At 47.0% G+C, this 18,637-nt stretch overlaps 1 protein-coding gene across 2 annotated transcripts in view; it reads right to left on the bottom strand.

Annotated features, from left to right (window-relative positions):
• Window positions 1-18,637, bottom strand: part of SLC4A11 (solute carrier family 4 member 11) — a 228,856-nt gene that overhangs the window by 68,137 nt on the left and 142,082 nt on the right. For both annotated transcript variants that reach the window (XM_077478039.1, XM_077478040.1), the window contains exons 7-8: window positions 7,915-8,038; window positions 1,629-1,832 (exon numbers count right to left, since the gene is read on the bottom strand). In XM_077478039.1, coding sequence (XP_077334165.1) covers window positions 1,629-1,832; window positions 7,915-8,038 — 328 coding nt within the window. The remainder of the gene's footprint in view (window positions 1-1,628; window positions 1,833-7,914; window positions 8,039-18,637) is intronic.

Genomic DNA, 18,637 nt, shown 5'->3' with positions numbered 1-18,637 from the left:
TTTAAACTCTGGGGTACGGTTTTGTTTTTTGTTTTTTAGCATTACAGCTGACAAATATTTCCCGCCCCTGAGGAACCCACCAGCCAGCCCCCTGTAGCTAGCAAGGATGGCCGGACTATGGTTCTCAGACACAGACCAGCAGACAGAAGAGGGAGTTGTGGCAGACCTGCCTGGGAGGCCCGGTGGTTGGAAACAGTAGTAAATCCTCCAGAAGGAGATGAAAAGGACAGAAAAAAAAAATAGCACTCACATAAACCAGCCAAATTACAAAATAAATACAGCTAAAAAGATATCACAAAACAGCAGCAAATAAAAAAAAAAAAAAACACAACAGCACCAACAAGAGCCAAGGTTCCCAGATCTTGCACTGTGGTATGTGAAGAAGCTGGAAATCCCTGCACGTAAATCTGGATCAGCCATTCTCAAGGCCCCGGTTCCTCTAGAGGCTGCTAGGTGTCCTTGAGCTGAGGTTGATTGACTTCCCATCTGATGGTGCATAGTTCAAGGGCCAACACCATTAGGCAGAGTCAGCTGCATAACACCAATGATCTTTTCTAGCCATCTGTAAGGATGGGGGTGCATTCTCCCCACTGGATACCAATGTAGGGAGCATTCTTCCCACTGGCCACCAATGTAAGGAACAATCGTCCCACTGGCCACCAATGTAAGGAACAATCGTCCCACTGGCCACCAATGTAAGGAACAATCGTCCCACTGGCCACCAATTTAAGGAACAACCGTCCCACTGGCCACCAATGTAAGGAATAATCGTCCCACTGGCCACCAATGTAAGGAATAATCGTCCCACTGGCCACCAATGTAAGGAATAATCGTCCCACTGGCCACCAATGTAAGGAATAATCGTCCCACTGGCCACCAATATAAGGAATAATCGTCCCACTGGCCACCAATGTAGGGAGCATTCTTCCCACTGGCTACCAATGGAATGAGCCTTCCCACCTGGCAGAATACAATGATTACTGCTAGCGGTTATAGCCACTGGCAGAAATCGCATGCAAAAAAGATCTGTCTGGCTGTTTGTACTCAAGTCGATGGACGGATTGACTTGGGTACAATCAGCCTGCCCACGCATGGATCGAAATTTGGCTGGTCCCTGCTGAATCAGCCGAATTTCATTCCATGTAAAAGGTGGCTTTAGTTGACCACCACTGCAATAGGGGATGCCGGAACACACGTTGGGTGAAAACACCCAAAGCCTGCTACTGGCCAAGAACAGAGTTGGGAGTTATAGCCAGATCTCCCCCCAATACTCATGACTTATAATAGACAGGGGTTGATTTAGTTCAGAAGGCTTCACCAATGAATATGTCACTTTTGGGAGGACTATCCCTTTAAATGCAAAATAGCATGAAAACCAAAAGTAATACATGTTGGGGGCCTTTAGTAAACACTGGTCTTTTCGAAGGGGTACACACTTTATTGCAGTTGACTCTTTCTAGGCATTAGGCAAATCTCCCATCCCTTCCTGTTTCTGCTATGTGCATCACAGAGACAGGAAGTGAAGGGAAATCTCCCAAGTGGGGACACAGCAACAGAGGTTCTAGCTCTTTTGCACTTTAGCCAAAAGAAACCCTTTTATCTGGAGGAAGAAGCTTTCCGACACTTACCTTTAATGGTTTGTGGCTGTGGACTTTATGGCCATCGTTTAGTGCCGAATGTCTGTTCACTACAGTCAAGAGGTGCCTCTGGTGGACTAACGCCTCCTTAAACTCCTCTTCGGTTTTGGTTTCTAGGAGCTTCTGCCTGAAGGCGATGTCTGAAAACATTGTGGAAAACGTCCGTCCAACTTCTGTTGCGGTTTTGGTACTTTTCTGAGCAAGAAGAAACAGTATGAGGGAAGAAGATCCGGTAAACACAATACACAAATAGCGGGTATAACGACACCTATCTGTACAGAGTTCCTTTACTGACAATAGTTGCAATCAATTGGATGGAAAATAAAATTTGGTGTTGAACAAATGACACAAAATTTAAGTGTATTCATTCTCAAGATCTAAAATCGGGGTCTCCAAGATTTCTAACCAAAGGGCTGGTTTACTGTTCTGTAAACTTTAAGGGGGTGAAACAGTGGTCAGTGGGAGTAACAAATGTCCTGACCTGGAAGTATGTGGGAGAATAAGCGCCCCGTCGCTGGTGTCAGCGGGAGAATAACACCCCCGCCCCGTCGCTGGTGTCAGCGGGAGAATAAGCGCCCCGTCGCTGGTGTCAGTGAAAAAAAAAAAAAGTGTGCCCCATTATGGATCTCAGTGAAAGGAATAGTGCCCCATCATTGGTTTCAGTGGCAGGAATTATGCCCCTTTGTTGGTGTCAGTGGTAGGAATAGTGCCCCAAGGGCCAGATAAAAGGCAAGCAAAGGGCCACAACCAGCCCTCAGGCTGGAGTTTGGAGACCATTGATCTAAATGAAAGGTTGAAGGATCATTCCACTGTAAGAAAAATAATTTGTAAACAGGACTGTCCAACCCCAAAAAATTCAACCCAAGCTGACCGTTTGCTAAAAGCCTAGGACAACCTAAAAATGTTATTGCAGGACCTACAGATAACTCTTTGCCCTTGTACACAGAGAATCCATCGGAATGTGTCCTATCGGACCGTGTTGTCGGATAATCCGACTGCGTGTGGTATGCATCGGACTGATTCCGTTGGAATATCCGTCAAACCCAATTTTCCAACATGTTGGAAATATTTCCCGACCAACTGGGCAATCGGACATACTCCGATCATGTGTAGAGAATTTTGATTGGACCAAGTGCCACGCATGCTCAAATTCCTACATCAAAGCTATTGACTACTAGCCTGAACGTAGTCCCATCGTAACGAAATTACGTCATCACGTTCTGAATGATCGGATTTTTCGACAACTTAGCCCGACCGTGTGTATGCAACAGTTTCGGACAAGATCCGACGGCCAAAATTCGACTGATTTGGTTGTCAAAATCTCTGACCGTGTGTACAGGGGCTTAGTATAGTTGGTGTCAAAGTGCATCTAAAATCTGAAAGGAATTGCACCAATTTAACTGGCATAGGAAGAGAGTCAGGAAAAATATTCTGATGTCCAAAAAGACCATTTAAGGAAGACTACAGTTTGCCATTCTACATAGTTAATTCTGATTGAAAAAAAAGACACAAAGGCCATCCAGTTCACATATAGCCTTCTAGAACAATTTTCTGTTGACTGGTGAATCAAAGAGAGTTGTTTGGCCATGGTTACAGTAAACATATTTTGGGGCGAAACAAAGACAGCAAATTTAACCACTTGACCACTGGGCACTTAAACACCCTTAATAACCAGACCAATTTTCAGCTTTCGGTGCTCTCGCATTTTGAATGACAATTACTCAGTCATGCAACACTGGACCTATATGAAATTTTTGTCCTTTTTTTCACACAAATAGAGCTTTCTTTTGGTGGTATTTAATCACCGCTGGGTTTTTTTTTTTTTGTGCTATAAAAGAAAAAATACCAAAAATTCTGTAAAAAAACGAATTTTTCTTTGTTTCTGTTAGAAAATTTAGCAGATTAGAAATTTTTTCTTCATAAATTTTGGCCAAAATTTATACTACTACATATCTTTGGTAAAAATAAGTACAAATTGGTGGATATTATTTGGTCTTTGTGAAAGTTATAGAGTCCACAAGCTATGGTGCCAATATCTGAAAATTGATCACACCTGAAGGACTGACGGCCTATTTCAATTCTTGAGACCCTAACATGCCAGAAAAGTACAAATACCCCCCAAATGACCCCTTTTTGGAAAGAAGACATTCCAAGGTATTTAGTAAGAGGCATGAGGAGTTTTTTGAAGTTGTCATTTTTTCCCACAATTCTTTGCAAAATCAAGATTCTTTTTACTTTTTTTTTTTTTTCACAAAATTGTCATATTATCAGGTTATTTCTCACACACAGCATATGCATACCACAAATTACACCCCAAAACACATTCTGCTATTACTCCCGAGTATGGTGATACCACATGTGTGAGACTTTTACACAGCGTGGCCACATACAGAGGCCCAACATGCAGGGAGCGCCATCAGGCGTTCTGGAGCACCCAGGACAATTCTGACATTTCTCTCCTACATGTAAAAATCATCATTTATTTGCTAGAAAATTACATAGAACTCCAAAACATTATATATGTTTTTTTAGCAAACACCCTGGAGAATACAATGGTGGTCTTTGCAACTTTTTATCTCGCACGGTATTTGCGCAGTAATTTTTCGAATGCTTTTTTTTGGAAAAAAAACTGTTTTGTGCTTAAAAAAAAAAAAACACAGTAAAGTTAGCCCAATTTTTGCATAATGTGAAAGATGAAGTTACGCTGAGTAAATAGATACCTAATATGTCACTCTTCAAAATTGCACACGCTCGTGGAATGGCGGCAAACGTCGCTACTTAAAAATCCCCATAGGCGACGATTTACATTTTTTTTACTGGTTATATGTTTTGAGTTACAGAGGAGGTCTAGGGCTAGAATTATTTCTCTCGCTCTAACGTTCGCAGCGATACCTCACATGTGTGGTTTGAACACCGTTTTCATATGTGGGCGGGACTTACGCATGCGTTCGCTTCTGCATGCGAGCACATGGGGACAGGGGCGCTTTAAAAAAAACATTTTTTTTTTTATTGTTCATTTTACTTTATTTATTTTAGTTTGACATTTTTTTCCCCAAAAATAATTTTTTTGATCACTTTTATTCCTATTACAAGGAATGTAAACATCCCTTGTAATAGGAATATGGCATGACAGGTCCTCTTTACAGTGAGATGTGGGGTCAATAAGACCCACATCTCACCTCTAAGCTGGGAAGCCTGAAAAAAAAAAAGATTCTGGCTTTGATCGTATTAGCGATTCGGTAGAAGCACCGGAGGGCGGAGGGCGGCGGGAGGCGGGAGATGTCTATGGCTGGGTATTGCAGGGTATCACCGACTATGGCTGGGTATCTCAGAGCATGGTGTTGCAGAGTACTGCGTTGCAGAGCATTGCAGGGTATTGGCGGGTGTTGCAGAGCATTGCAGAGTGTTGCAGGGTATCGGCGGGTGTTGCAGAGCATTGCAGAGTGTTGCAGGGTATCGGCGGGTGTTGCAGAGCATTGCAGAGTGTTGCAGGGTATCGGCGGGTGTTGCAGAGCATTGCAGTGTTGCAGGGTATCGGCGGGGGTTGCAGAGCATTGCAGGGTATCGGCGGGGGTTGCAGAGCATTGCAGAGTGTTGCAGGGTATCGGCGGGGGTTGCAGAGCATTGCAGAGTGTTGCAGGGTATTGGCGGGTGTTGCGGAGTGTTGCAGGGCATTGCAGAGCGTTGCGGAGTGTTGCAGGGCATTGCGGAGTGTTGCAGGGCATTGCGGAGTGTTGCAGGGCATTGCGGAGTGTTGCAGGGCATTGCGGAGTGTTGCAGGGCATTGCGGAGTGTTGCAGGGCATTGCGGAGTGTTGCAGGGCATTGCGGAGTGTTGCAGGGCATTGCGGAGTGTTGCAGGGCATTGTGGAGTGTTGCAGGGCATTGCGGAGTGTTGCAGGGCATTGCGGAGTGTTGCAGGGCATTGCGGAGTGTTGCAGGGCAATGCGGAGTGTTGCAGGGCAATGCGGAGTATTTGCAGGGAATTGCAGAGTATTTGCAGGGAATTGCAGAGTATTTGCAGGGAATTGCAGAGTATTTGCAGGGAATTGCAGAGTATTTGCAGGGAATTGCAGAGTATTTGCAGGGAATTGCAGAGTAATGCAGAGTATTTGCAGGGAATTGCAGAGTAATGCAGAGTATTTGCAGGGAATTGCAGAGTAATGCAGAGTATTTGCAGGGAATTGCAGGGAATTGCAGAGTAATGCAGAGTATTTGCAGGGAATTGCAGAGTAATGCAGAGTATTTGCAGGGAATTGCAGAGTAATGCAGAGTATTTGCAGGGAATTGCAGAGTAATGCAGAGTATTTGCAGGGAATTGCAGAGTAATGCAGAGTATTTGCAGGGATTTGAGGGGTTAATTTTCGGTGAGCAGCGATGTGGGCACTGCAGATGCAGCCCACATCGCTGCTGACACCGATCTCTTCCCCCTCCGCTGTACCGATCGGTACAGAGAGGGGGAGGGAGGAACCGGCGTCATAACATGACGCCAGCTTGTTTACAAGTGATCACTCCGTCATTTGACGGAGCGATCACGTGGTAAACGGCCGCGATGAGCGGCCGTTTACCGTGATTCGTGATGCGCCGGGTCCACTGGACCCAGCGGTCACGGATGCTCTCGTGTGCGCGCCCCAGGGGGCGCGCGAGAGCAGAATTCTAGGAGGCCGTTAATTAACGGCCTCTTAGAGTTAAACAACCGCCCTGATGCCGTTAATCGGCAATGGGCGGTTGTTAAGTGGTTAAAAGGAGACCATACCAACTGTGAAACATGGTGGTGGAAAGGTTATGAAATTGGGCTTCTTTGCTGCTTCAGGGCCAGTACAGCTCACAGCCAGAATGTGAGGCCAGCTGTCCAAGAGTTGGAAGTTAAACCAGGAATGAATCTTCCAAACCAAACAAGCAAATTGAATGTCTCAAAATGGCGAAATAGAGAGCCAATGATTGGCATAGGCAAAGCCCCTGAAATGAATCCCACGTCATAGGGAAAGTGGCAATTCATGCAAGTAAACCCACAATCATGCAACTGCAGGAAATTTGCACATCAGAATGGATACAAACATCACAGAGTCAGAGTCAATGTCAGGGATTTGTGGGCAGTTTTGCACATGTCATTTCTACTAAAGGGGGCAGCACAGTGGTGTAGTGGTTAGCACTTTCACCTAGCAATAGGGTCGCTGGTTCAAATCCCAACCACACCATCTACCCAGAGTTTGCATGTTCTCCCTGTGCCTGCGTGGGTTTCCTCCAGGTACTCCGGTTAGACATGCTGGTAGGTTAATTAGATCCTGTCGAAAATATTGGCCAAATATGTGTATGTTGTATGTGTTTGTAAGAGTCGGGACCCCATGGGGTAAAGGACCGCGCTATACCGCAGATGGACACCGGCGGCAAACATGGCCCTGAGGCGATTGAGTTCACATAGACAGCGCTATACAAGTCATTCATTCAATACCAGTGAGAAGGAGAGGTCCCCTTATTGAATAGGCAATATGGGAACCTAATATCTCCAAAGGTGTTGGAAGAAGTTGAGACTCAGAATTGAATGCTTTACGTACAACCTTGAGTCATACACACTGCAGGGGCCTATAGGATATGCATCAACAAACAGCATGCAGCTGTTCTAAATACAGTACATATGGGACAGTTTGTTTAAGCCAGTCATAGGGAAATTATCTACGACGTCACAAAGAAGTATTTTTGGTTTCCCATCCAGGAAAAAAAACTGTTCTCCAACCAGAAGCCATAGACCAAAACCAATTTCCTTAGACATTACATTACCAGGACATTAGGCGGTGAGAACTAGGAAGTAGCAAAATTGCCTGTTTTTAGCTTTCCCAAAATGTTTGCAAAAATTGGAATATTGATGAAAATGTCACCAGTTTGGTCAACGGTAAGGCAAAATAAAGGTGGTATCTCGTGTTTTAAAGGATTTAAAAGTGAAAGCTAGGTCAGATCCTTTTGTTGATCATGAACCAGTTCTTGTGCCAAAAAACTCTAAATGCTTTCATTAATAACAGTAATCCCTTCTACTGATCTGCTATTGGAGACAGAGGATCCCAATTATTTAATATTTTTTCCCCTAGATAATGGGCATTTTTTTCAGGCGTTAAGCTAAGGTTTTATGTGGACATTTTATAAAAACTGATCATTTGGTCCACTGGGGCCTTCCCGGGTATTGGTTTGACCATGACGACTGAAAAAAATATATATGATTTTTAATTCATATTCAGTTTGTACACCCCCCCCCCCCCCCCCCCCCCCCCACTAAATACACTCACCATTTTGGGAGGAGCCAGAACAAGGACGACAAACCGAACTTCGCAGGAATTTTCCCCCCAGTTCTGCGGCCTCTCCAGCCGACTGATACAGACATGTCGTCGCTGAAGTGACTTTATAGTGCAACTGTGGAATAAGCAGAAAATTAAGAATAAAAATAATTTAGGTATTAACTGAAAAATAATAAAAACAGTGAGCAGACATGGTACATGGCCATTTTGAGCGCTCTGTGCCTCATGTCGAGCACACCAAAAAAGGTGGACTTTGAGATGTCAGGTACTCTATAGCACATTCAATTTCAGAATTGTTTGCAACCAGAACTGAAAGAAGAAGAAAAAAAAAAAAATCTAATAAAAATAAAAGGTTTTAGTAGCCACTAGACCATGAATAGAGCGTTCTGGTGACAACCGTCCAGGAGGGGATTTGTCTCACATCCTGTTTTGTCTACAGGACAGGAATCAAAGCGAATATCCCCCAATAGGACAAAGTAATTTTCAGCATTCATTGGAGAACACAAAACCGTTCCACTATGTCTTACTTATGCCCCTATGTGTAAATATTTTGCTATCGTTTGCACTGCTATGCCATTTTACTGAGCAATTCTACGATGTGGTGGGTTTTGGCCACCATAAAACAAGAGAGGGCACACCGACCTAGTGTATTACCACCATACAATTTTAATAAATAGATTAATAAAACAAGCGATATACTCAAACGCATTACCATAACAAGCACATCATAAAATACAGCCGAGGCCGCTTCTAGATCCACACTGCAAGACTGGTGACATGGGAAGACCCTTCAGCATCCAATACGGCTTATGTATTTTTCGATGGCAAGCCCTCAGAGCCAAAAGGTATGAATGACTAAAGACCAACATATATTGTACATCTCAAAAAGTCCCACCCACTTCACAATATATGTTTGTCTTTAGTCATTCATACGTTTTGGCTCTAAAGAGGACTTTTCGATTTTCGAAACACGTAAGCCGTATTGGACGCTGGAGGGTCTTCCCATGTCTCAAGTCTAGCAGTGTGGATCTGGATGCGTGCTCACCGGTATTTTATAATACGTTTGTTATGGTCATGGGTTTGAGCATATCACTTGTTTTTATCCATTATAATAAAATTGTATGGAGGTAATAAAACAGGTCAGTGTGCCCTCTTTTTGGAGCTTTATAGTTCTACTTAAAAGTATAATCATAGTCCTTAGGCGTCAACAAGATCTAATTGCCCTATTTCTGTAAGCAGACATTATACCAAGCCCTTGAACACCACACCTAAGCACAAGAGGTTGACTTTGGAATATTGTTTTTTGGCCCCTCTGGATGTACCTAGTTTACAGCTCCTTTAGTTGGCACTGGACCCAGTAGTCTATGGTCTTGAGCAGAAACGATGTCCTCCAATGAACAAAAGAGAATCCAGACCTTAACTTCCAAAATAGTTTTTTCCTTCCTGCATCCCAAACAAAAATAAAATGGTGTCTCCATTCCCACTTAGGCAGGAATGACGTGTCCTGCATCTGCAGCCTTCTAGGATATTCCAGACACGTGTCTCAGAAGGCTGCAGAAGCGGTTGCAGGGCAGATCTGGTGGTGCGTTATTGGTGGCCAGCTTCAGGAACCTGGAATAGACAGCCGGCCCTAGGTGACATAAGAAGAGAAGACCTAGGCTGTGGCAATGGATCGCAGCAGAACAACACTGGATTTTCTGGGCAGGGGAGTATGTTTTCTGAACAAAACCCTGAAGAACAGGTGAGCGTGATGAAAAAAAAAACCAGCCAGGAGCAGATGGTTCTCCTTTAATAATGGCCCGACACTTGTGTTGAAGTAGTCGTATCACACATGATCTCATGACCCTTCTAGTACGCGATAAGCACTCTCGAAGCCTGATGAGTCTCCAGGGTTCTCTTCCAGTTTGATGCCAGTTATTTCAGCATTGTGACGTCAGCCTGTTCAGAGAGTTTGTACAGACGAAGAAGAGGGAGTCTGAATAGAGCCATTGTTCTGTGCAGGCCTGAACAATTATACTGTAATCAGATCCATATGGAGGATTTAACTTGTGAATGGTGCGGTGATGGACACTGCGATAGTACTTTGCCAAGTTTATACAAATCGGGCAATTTGGCAAACGAGCAGAAAGCCCGGAGAGTTTGTACGATTCGACGCGGCAAGTTTATTCCTCCATTGTCTATAATCTGTTTGGATCCCCCAGAGCGAAAACATGTTTTTCCACTTTGGGTTTATAAAAAAAAAAAAAAAAAAAGTTCCATCGTAGAGCGTCTTCTGGCATACAGGATGGCAACACTCTTCTCTTTAGGATTACTAAATCGATAGTATAAATCAGGAGTAGGCAACCTTCAGCACTCCAGCTGTTGTCCCAAGAGGCATTGTAAGTCGGTAGCCACAGATAGACTCCCAGAGGTAGATTCACAATGGGTTTTGTAGTTTCACCACAGCTGGAGTGCTGAACGTTGCCTACCCCTGCTATACTTTATAGTTATCATAGTAGGGGAGGTTGAAAAAAGACACAAGTCCAACCTATGTGTGATTATATGTCAGTATTACATTGTATATCCCTGTATGCTGCGGTCGTTCAGGTGCTTAATAGTTTTTTTGAAACCACCAATGCCCCCGCTGAGACCACCGCCTGTAGTAGATTGGTTTGGCAAGAACATATCTTCATGAATCCATGCCGATTACTGCTAATGATGGCGTTTTCATTACTAAAATCTTGTATATCGTCCCCTCCAAGAGCTTGCATACTATTGATGTTAGGCTAACTGGACTTTAATTCCCAGGGATGTATCTGGCCTTTCTAACCTCTTGCTGTCTGCGCTATAGCCGAATGACGGGCACAGCGCGGACCTGAATTTTCGGGAGGCCGTCATATGATGGGCTCCCCTTTGCATGCACCCCCTGCAGGGCATGTGCTTTGCTTGCTGTGATTACCAAGTCACCGAGACTCCAGTGATCACAGATCCGAGTAAGGGGCTGGTCCCGGCCCCTTACCACGTGATCAGCTGTCAGCCAATGACAGCTGATCACATGATCTAAACAAAAGCTTGGTAATCTTTTTTTCTCCTCACGCCGACAGTGTGAGGAGAAAAAAAAAAGCCGATCACCAGCTTATCTGCAAGGGACATCGGTCCCGAAGAGGAAGAGGCAATTCTGCCTCATCTGTGCCACGAGGACACCCTGCCAGTGCCACCTATCAATGCCCACCAGTGGTGCCAATCAGTGCCTCCTAGCAGTGCTTGCCTATCAGTGTAACCAACCAGTGCCCATCACTGCCACCTCATCAGCGTACATCAATGAAGGAGGAAAAATTACCTGTTTGCAAAATTTTATAACAAAATATATATATAAAACATTTTTAAATTGGTCTTTTTAAATTTTTTAAGACAAAAAATAAAAACCCCAGAGGTGATCAAACAGCACCAAAAGAAAGCTCTATTTGTGGGAAAAAAAGATAAAATTTCATTTGGGTACAGTGTTGTATGACCGCACAATTGTCATTCAAAGTGCATCAGCGCTGAAAATTGGTCTGGGCAGGAGGGGGGTTTAAGTGCCCAGTAAGCAAGTGGTTAAATATTGGTTATAGATATAGCTGAGGCTCATTTCTCCCACAATGTCACCTATTCAAACAGCCAACAAGGATCAGGTAATGCAGAGGTTAAAGTAGAAATTCTGATAAAGCAGAACTAAGGGCTGGATCACACTAGTGCAATGCTAGACATCGCATGTGATTCGCAGTGCACTGCTGGGCAGATCACATGTGAACTCTGTGCAATGCGAATTTCAGCAAAACTCTATGGCTGAATTTGCATCGCATTTGGACAAAACTCGTTCCGGACCCCATTTTTGGTTTGCACCAGGATCGGCTCGCATGGGTGTTCACAAATTAAATCAAAAATTAAATCATTGATTTTAATCCATCCTAGCGCTGAAGGACTGAAATCCTGCAGCACCTGCAAGGTCCCTCTGCTCAAGAAAGCACATTTACAGGCCCTTCTGACATAATGAACATCTGAATGATTCCTTCAGAGGAGAACTGGGTGTTGTGGTCAGATGAGACCAAAATTGAGCTCTTTGGCATCAACTCAACTCGCCGTGTTTGGAGGAGGAGGAATGCTGCCTATGACTCCAAGAACACCATCCCCACCGCCAAACATGGAGGTGGAAACATTACGCTTTGGGGGTGTTTTTCTGCTAAGGGGACAGGACAACTTCACAGCATCAAACGGACAATGGACGGGGCCATGTACCATCAAATCTTGGGAAAAAGAACCTCCTTCCCTCAGCCAGGGCATTGAAAATGGGTCATGGATGGGTATTCCAGCATGACAATGACCCAAAACACACAGCCAAGGCAACAAAGGAGCAGCTTAAGAAGGAGCACATTAAGGTCCTGGAGTGGACTAGCCAGTCTCCAGACCTTAATTCCATAGAAAATATGTGGAGGGAGCTGAAGGTTCGAGTTACCCAACATCAGCCTCAAAACCTTAATGACTTGGAGAGTAGTGATGGACGAACTTCCGACGGGACGTTTCGCGAACGCGAAACGCGAACGGACACAAACGTTCGCGAAAACGACCGTTCGCCGCGGGCTCCATTGACTTCAATGGGAGGCGAATTTCGCAAACCTTTAGGTCGAATTTGCGGCCACGGGGTAATTATTAGGGGGTAGCACGTAGTCCCACCACCTGGACAATAGCATAATACATGTATGAGGTGAATTTGGGATCGATAACTACAAGCATTTTTTTTTTATTTGGGAAATTGTTCTGACAATTCAGGACTATGGAGCTAATGAAGGCAATGGAGGAGAGGGAAGGTCAGGGACCAGGGTAGGCAAACAAGAGGGTGCAGGAGATACAGAGCACTGACAGCAGCACCGTAATACAGAGCACTGACATCAGCACCGTGACATACAGCGCTGACAGCAGCTCCGTGACATACAGCGCTGACAGCAGCTCCGTGACATACAGCGCTGACAGCAGCTCCGTGACATACAGCGCTGACAGCAGCTCCGTGACATACAGCGCTGACAGCAGCTCCGTGACATACAGCGCTGACAGCAGCTCCGTGACATACAGCGCTGACAGCAGCACCGTGACATACAGCGCTGACAGCAGCTCCGTGACATACAGCGCTGACAGCAGCTCCGTGACATACAGCGCTGACAGCAGCTCCGTGACATACAGCACTGACAGCAGCTCCGTGACATACAGCGCTGACAGCAGCTCCGTGACATACAGCGCTGACAGCAGCACCGTGACATACAGCGCTGACAGCAGCTCCGTGACATACAGCGCTGACAGCAGCTCCGTGACATACAGCGCTGACAGCAGCTCCGTGACATACAGCGCTGACAGCAGCTCCGTGACATACAGCGCTGACAGCAGCTCCGTGACATACAGCGCTGACAGCAGCTCCGTGACATACAGCGCTGACAGCAGCTCCGTGACATACAGCGCTGACAGCAGCTCCGTGACATACAGCGCTGACAGCAGCTCCGTGACATACAGCGCTGACAGCAGCTCCGTGACATACAGCGCTGACAGCAGCACCGTAAGCAGCCCCAGGAGGAAGTCAGCACAGCACAGGGATGGTGTGATCCCCTCATAATAAGAACCCCCAGGAGGAAGTCAGCACAGCACAGGGATGGTGGGAGCCCCTCATAATAAGAACACCCAGGAGGAAGTCAGCACAGCACAGGGATGGTGGGAACCCCTCATAATAAGCAGCCCCAGTAGAAATATGACACCGCTCAACCTCTTCAAAGAGGAGGGTAGGGGCATATAGTACGGTGTGCTTTTTTGGGTCAGGGAAGTGAGCCAAATGAATTAAGAAGGTCTGTGTGCTTGATTCCAAAAATTGTTTATAGACATATACATGGTCTACTGATCACATGTGTTGAATTCCTCCGAGATCCATGCCTCATTCATTTTTAGAAATGTGAGGTAGTTAACACTGTGGTGAGCTAGGCGAGTACGCTTATCGGTCACAATCCCCCCTGCTGCGCTGAACGTCCTTTCGGACAGGACACTGGATGAGGGGCAAGCCAACAGTTCGATTGCAAATTGGGCAAGCTCTGGCCAGAGGTCAAGCCTGCCCACCCAGTAGTCTAGGGGTTCATCACTCCTCAGAGCGTCCACATCGGCCGTTAACCCAATGTAGTCGGACACCTGACGGTCTAGGCGTTCCCTGATGCTGGATCCGGATGACACCTGTCGATGGGTCGGCTGAAAGAATGACCTCATATCCGAAGTCACCAACACATCTTCAAACCGGCCTCTTCTTGCAGGCGCTGTTGGATTGGTACCCGCAAATCCTTCTCTGGGAGTGGGAATTGCTCCTCTGCCAGCGCACGCAAAAGCAGAATGCAGCATTTCTCGAAGCAAGGCCTGGAAGTGCTGCATTCTGACAGCCCTCTGCGACGGCGGTAACATTTCCGCCATTTTGTGTTTGTACCGGGGGTCTAAGTACGTTGCCACCCAGTACTGGTCCTTGACCCTCATGCTTTTTATACGGGGGTCCCTATTAAAACACTGGAGCATGAAGGCCCCCATTTGCACTAAAGTGGAAGCGGTGTGGTGGCCTGGCTCCTGCTCATCATCCAGGATAATGTCGTCCTCTTCATTCTCCTCTCCCCATCCTCGCACAACAGGGATCCCAGAAAGGTTTAAAGCATGCTCTTCTTGCTCCTGCTCATCCGCCCCGGCACCATCCTCCTCTGACTCCTCATCAGACTCCTGTTGTTGACTTGTCTCAGATAGAGTAGCCCCCCCTGGGAATTCATCCAGCATTGCGACTTCCTCATCTTCCCGCTCCTGCTCCTCCACAGCCTGATCAATGACACGACGCAATGCACGCTCCAGAAAGAAGGCATAAGGTACCATGTCACTGATGGCGCCATGGCTGCGACTGACCAGTTTGGTGATCTCCTCAAATGGCCGCAGAAGTCTGCATGTGTCGCGCATGAGCAGCCACTGGCGCGGTGAAAAAAAACCCAGCTCCCCAGAACCGTTTCTTTCGCAGAGTTCATACAGGTAGACGTTAACTGCACGTTTCTGCTGGAGCAGCCTATCAAGCATATAGAAGGTTGAGTTCCATCGCGTCGGGCAATCGCAAATAAGACGTCTGACCGGCAGATGGTGTCGCCGCTGAATGTCAGCAAGGCGAGCCATGGCCGTGTAAGATCTTCTGAAATGGGCCGAGATTTTCCTTGCCTGCCGCAAGATGTCCTGGACCCCAGGGTATTTGACAAGGAATCGCTGCACGACCAAGTTTAAGACGTGTGCCATGCACGGCACGTGCGTGATTTTGCCCTGTTTCAATGCGCTAAGCAGATTGGCACCGTTGTCACACACCACTTTACCAACTGTCAAATTGAGCGGTGTTAGCCACTCATCTGCCTGTGAACGCAAAGCTGAAAGGAGTGCCGGGCCAGTGTGGCTCTTTGCTTCCAGGCACAACAGACGCAGCACGGCATGGCAACGTCTCACCTGGCATGTGGAATAGGTTCTGGGGAGCTTGGGCGGTGCAGTGGAAGAGACGCTAGCAGCGGAAAAGGAGGAGGCAGCTGAGGAGGAGAGGGAGGAGGATGGAGTAGGAGGAGGAGAAGAAGAGTCAGGCCTGCATGCAATCCGTGGCGGTAAAACCAAATCTACACGGGTGCCACGGGTTACATGCTTGACGGCCGTCAGAAGGTTCACCCAGTGGGCAGTAAAACTGATATACCTTCCCTGCCCGTGTTTGCTAGACCACGTGTCTGTGGTCAGATGTATCTTGGCACCGACACTGTGTGCCAGAGATACATTCACTTGCCGCTGAACATGGCCATATAGCTCTGGGATGCCCTTCTCTGAGAAATACTTCCTTCCTGGGACCTTCCATTGTGGTGTTCCAATGGCCACAAATTTGCGAAAGGCCTCCGAGTCCACCAGTTTATATGGCAGTAGTTGGCGGGCTATGAGTTCTGACAAGCCAGCCGCCAACCGTTGGGCAAGAGGGTTATCCGGCGTCATCATTTTTTTACGCTCAAACATTAGGCCCACGGAAGCCTGCCTTTTTGCAGAAAAATGTGAGCTTGGCGTGATGGAAGGTGGAGTGGAGGACAATTGTGAGGAGAGAGGAGAAGGAGAAGTAGAAGACGAGGCTGGACGGTGAGAGCCTGCAGTGTGGCTTTGTGTGTTCCGTTGCTCCCACTGGGCTCGGTGATGGCTGCTCATGTGCCTTCTTAAGGCGGTCGTCCCTAGGTGAGTATTGGGCTTACCGCGACTAACGCGTTGACTGCAAAGATTGCAGATGGCAACGCTATTGTCAGCAGCGGACACGTTAAAAAAAGCCCACACTGCGGAGCCATGTGCCGGTGTCCTGGGAGCGCCAGATGTGACCGTACATGGTCGATGACTCGCTCCTGATACATTTGCAGTCTGCTTTGTCCCTGCTGTGCAATGTAAGTCATTGCTGCTTCTCCTCCCTATCTGCTGGTCCATATCTCCCTCTGAACTCCCCTCCTCTTCCTCTCTTGTGGGCACCCACGTGACATCACTAGACACGTCATCATCAACGTCACCTTCCCCACCGCTATAAGTAGAGTAGGCAGCAACACCGGGGACCAACCTCCTCCTTGGGCTGATCTGGGTACTGGCGTCAGACTGCTGAGTAGCGCTTGTTGCTACCTCCTCTTCCTGATCCAATACCAAGAGTGGCTGCGCATCAGAAATGTCCTCTTGATATGGATCGGAAAATAATTCCAGTGACTCAAGCGGAAGGTATGTGGTGGTGGTGGTGGTGGTCGTGTTGTTGGTGGTAGTGTCTTTGGGGGTGCACATAGCAGAGAGTGAAGAAGAGGGTGCAGATCGAGAGGATGAGGAGGGTGCAGAAGAGTAAGGCTGAGCGAGCCACTCAACCAAGTCTGGTGCATCCTTTAAAGTAATTGAACGCACCTTCTGCAACTTCCCACTTTGGCTCAAGCCTGTTGCTCCTGCCCTACCCCTACCACCCCTGCGGAAGGGCCTGCCTCTTCCTCTGCATGTCATTTTTTAAATGACCCTGTGACAAAACTCTTAGTCCCTATACCGCTGAAGGACTGCTGCAGTATAGGTGAGCGGTCAGCAGTGGTGCACGTCAACCCTATCTATTGTGGACCGATAGCGGTCCTTACAGAACAGCAGACTGTACCGCACTCAAGCCTATGTACCGTAGCACCCTATACCAAGTTACCAGTCCTTATAAGAACTTTTGTGGACCAAGCAGGTTGTGTATTAGTGTTTAGCAGACTGTACGTCAGTCCCTATACCGCTGAAGGACTGCTGCAGTATAGGGCAGCGGTCAGCAGTGGTGCACGTCAACCCTATCTATTGTGGACCGATAGCGGTCCTTACAGAACAGCAGACTGTACCGCACTCAAGCCTATGTACCGTAGCACCCTATACCAAGTTACCAGTCCTTATAAGAACTTTTGTGGACCAAGCAGGTTGTGTATTAGTGTTTAGCAGACTGTACGTCAGTCCCTATACCGCTGAAGGACTGCTGCAGTATAGGGCAGCGGTCAGCAGTGGTGCACGTCAACCCTATCTATTGTGGACCGATAGCGGTCCTTACAGAACAGCAGACTGTACCGCACTCAAGCCTATGTACCGTAGCACCCTATACCAAGTTACCAGTCCTTATAAGAACTTTTGTGGAACAAGCAGGTTGTGTGTTAGTGATTAGCAGACTGTACGTCAGTCCCTATACCGCTGAAGGACTGCTGCAGTATAGGTGAGCGGTCAGCAGTGGTGCACGTCAACCCTATCTATTGTGGACCGATAGCGGTCCTTACAGAACAGCAGACTGTACCGCACTCAAGCCTATGTACCGTAGCACCCTATACCAAGTTACCAGTCCTTATAAGAACTTTTGTGGACCAAGCAGGTTGTGTATTAGTGTTTAGCAGACTGTACGTCAGTCCCTATACCGCTGAAGGACTGCTGCAGTATAGGGCAGCGGTCAGCAGTGGTGCACGTCAACCCTATCTATTGTGGACCGATAGCGGTCCTTACAGAACAGCAGACTGTACCGCACTCAAGCCTATGTACCGTAGCACCCTATACCAAGTTACCAGTCCTTATAAGAACTTTTGTGGACCAAGCAGGTTGTGTATTAGTGTTTAGCAGACTGTACGTCAGTCCCTATACCGCTGAAGGACTGCTGCAGTATAGGGCAGCGGTCAGCAGTAGTGCACGGCAACCCTATGTATTGTGGACCGATAGCGGTCCTTACAGAACAGCAGACTGTACCGCACTCAAGCCTATGTACCGTAGCACCCTATACCAAGTTACCAGTCCTTATAAGAACTTTTGTGGACCAAGCAGGTTGTGTGTTAGTGATTAGCAGACTGTACGTCAGTCCCTATACCGCTGAAGGACTGCTGCAGTATAGGGCAGCGGTCAGCAGTGGTGCACGTCAACCCTATCTATTGTGGACCGATAGCGGTCCTTACAGAACAGCAGACTGTACCGCACTCAGGCCTATGTACCGTAGCACCCTATACCAAGTTACCAGTCCTTATAAGAACTTTTGTGGAACAAGCAGGTTGTGTGTTAGTGATTAGCAGACTGTACGTCAGTCCCTATACCAATGAAGGACTGCTGCAGTATAGGGCAGCGGTCAGCAGTAGTGCACGGCAACCCTATGTATTGTGGACCGATAGCGGTCCTTACAGAACAGCAGACT

The sequence above is a fragment of the Lithobates pipiens genome, unplaced genomic scaffold (genome assembly GCF_037356315.1).
Source record: "Lithobates pipiens isolate NorthernLeopardFrog02 unplaced genomic scaffold, aLitPip1_a1.2 Scaffold_13, whole genome shotgun sequence".
NCBI lineage: Eukaryota > Metazoa > Chordata > Amphibia > Anura > Ranidae > Lithobates > Lithobates pipiens.
Note: the sequence above shows the minus strand (reverse complement) of the source record. Positions and strands in the feature narration are given on the sequence as shown.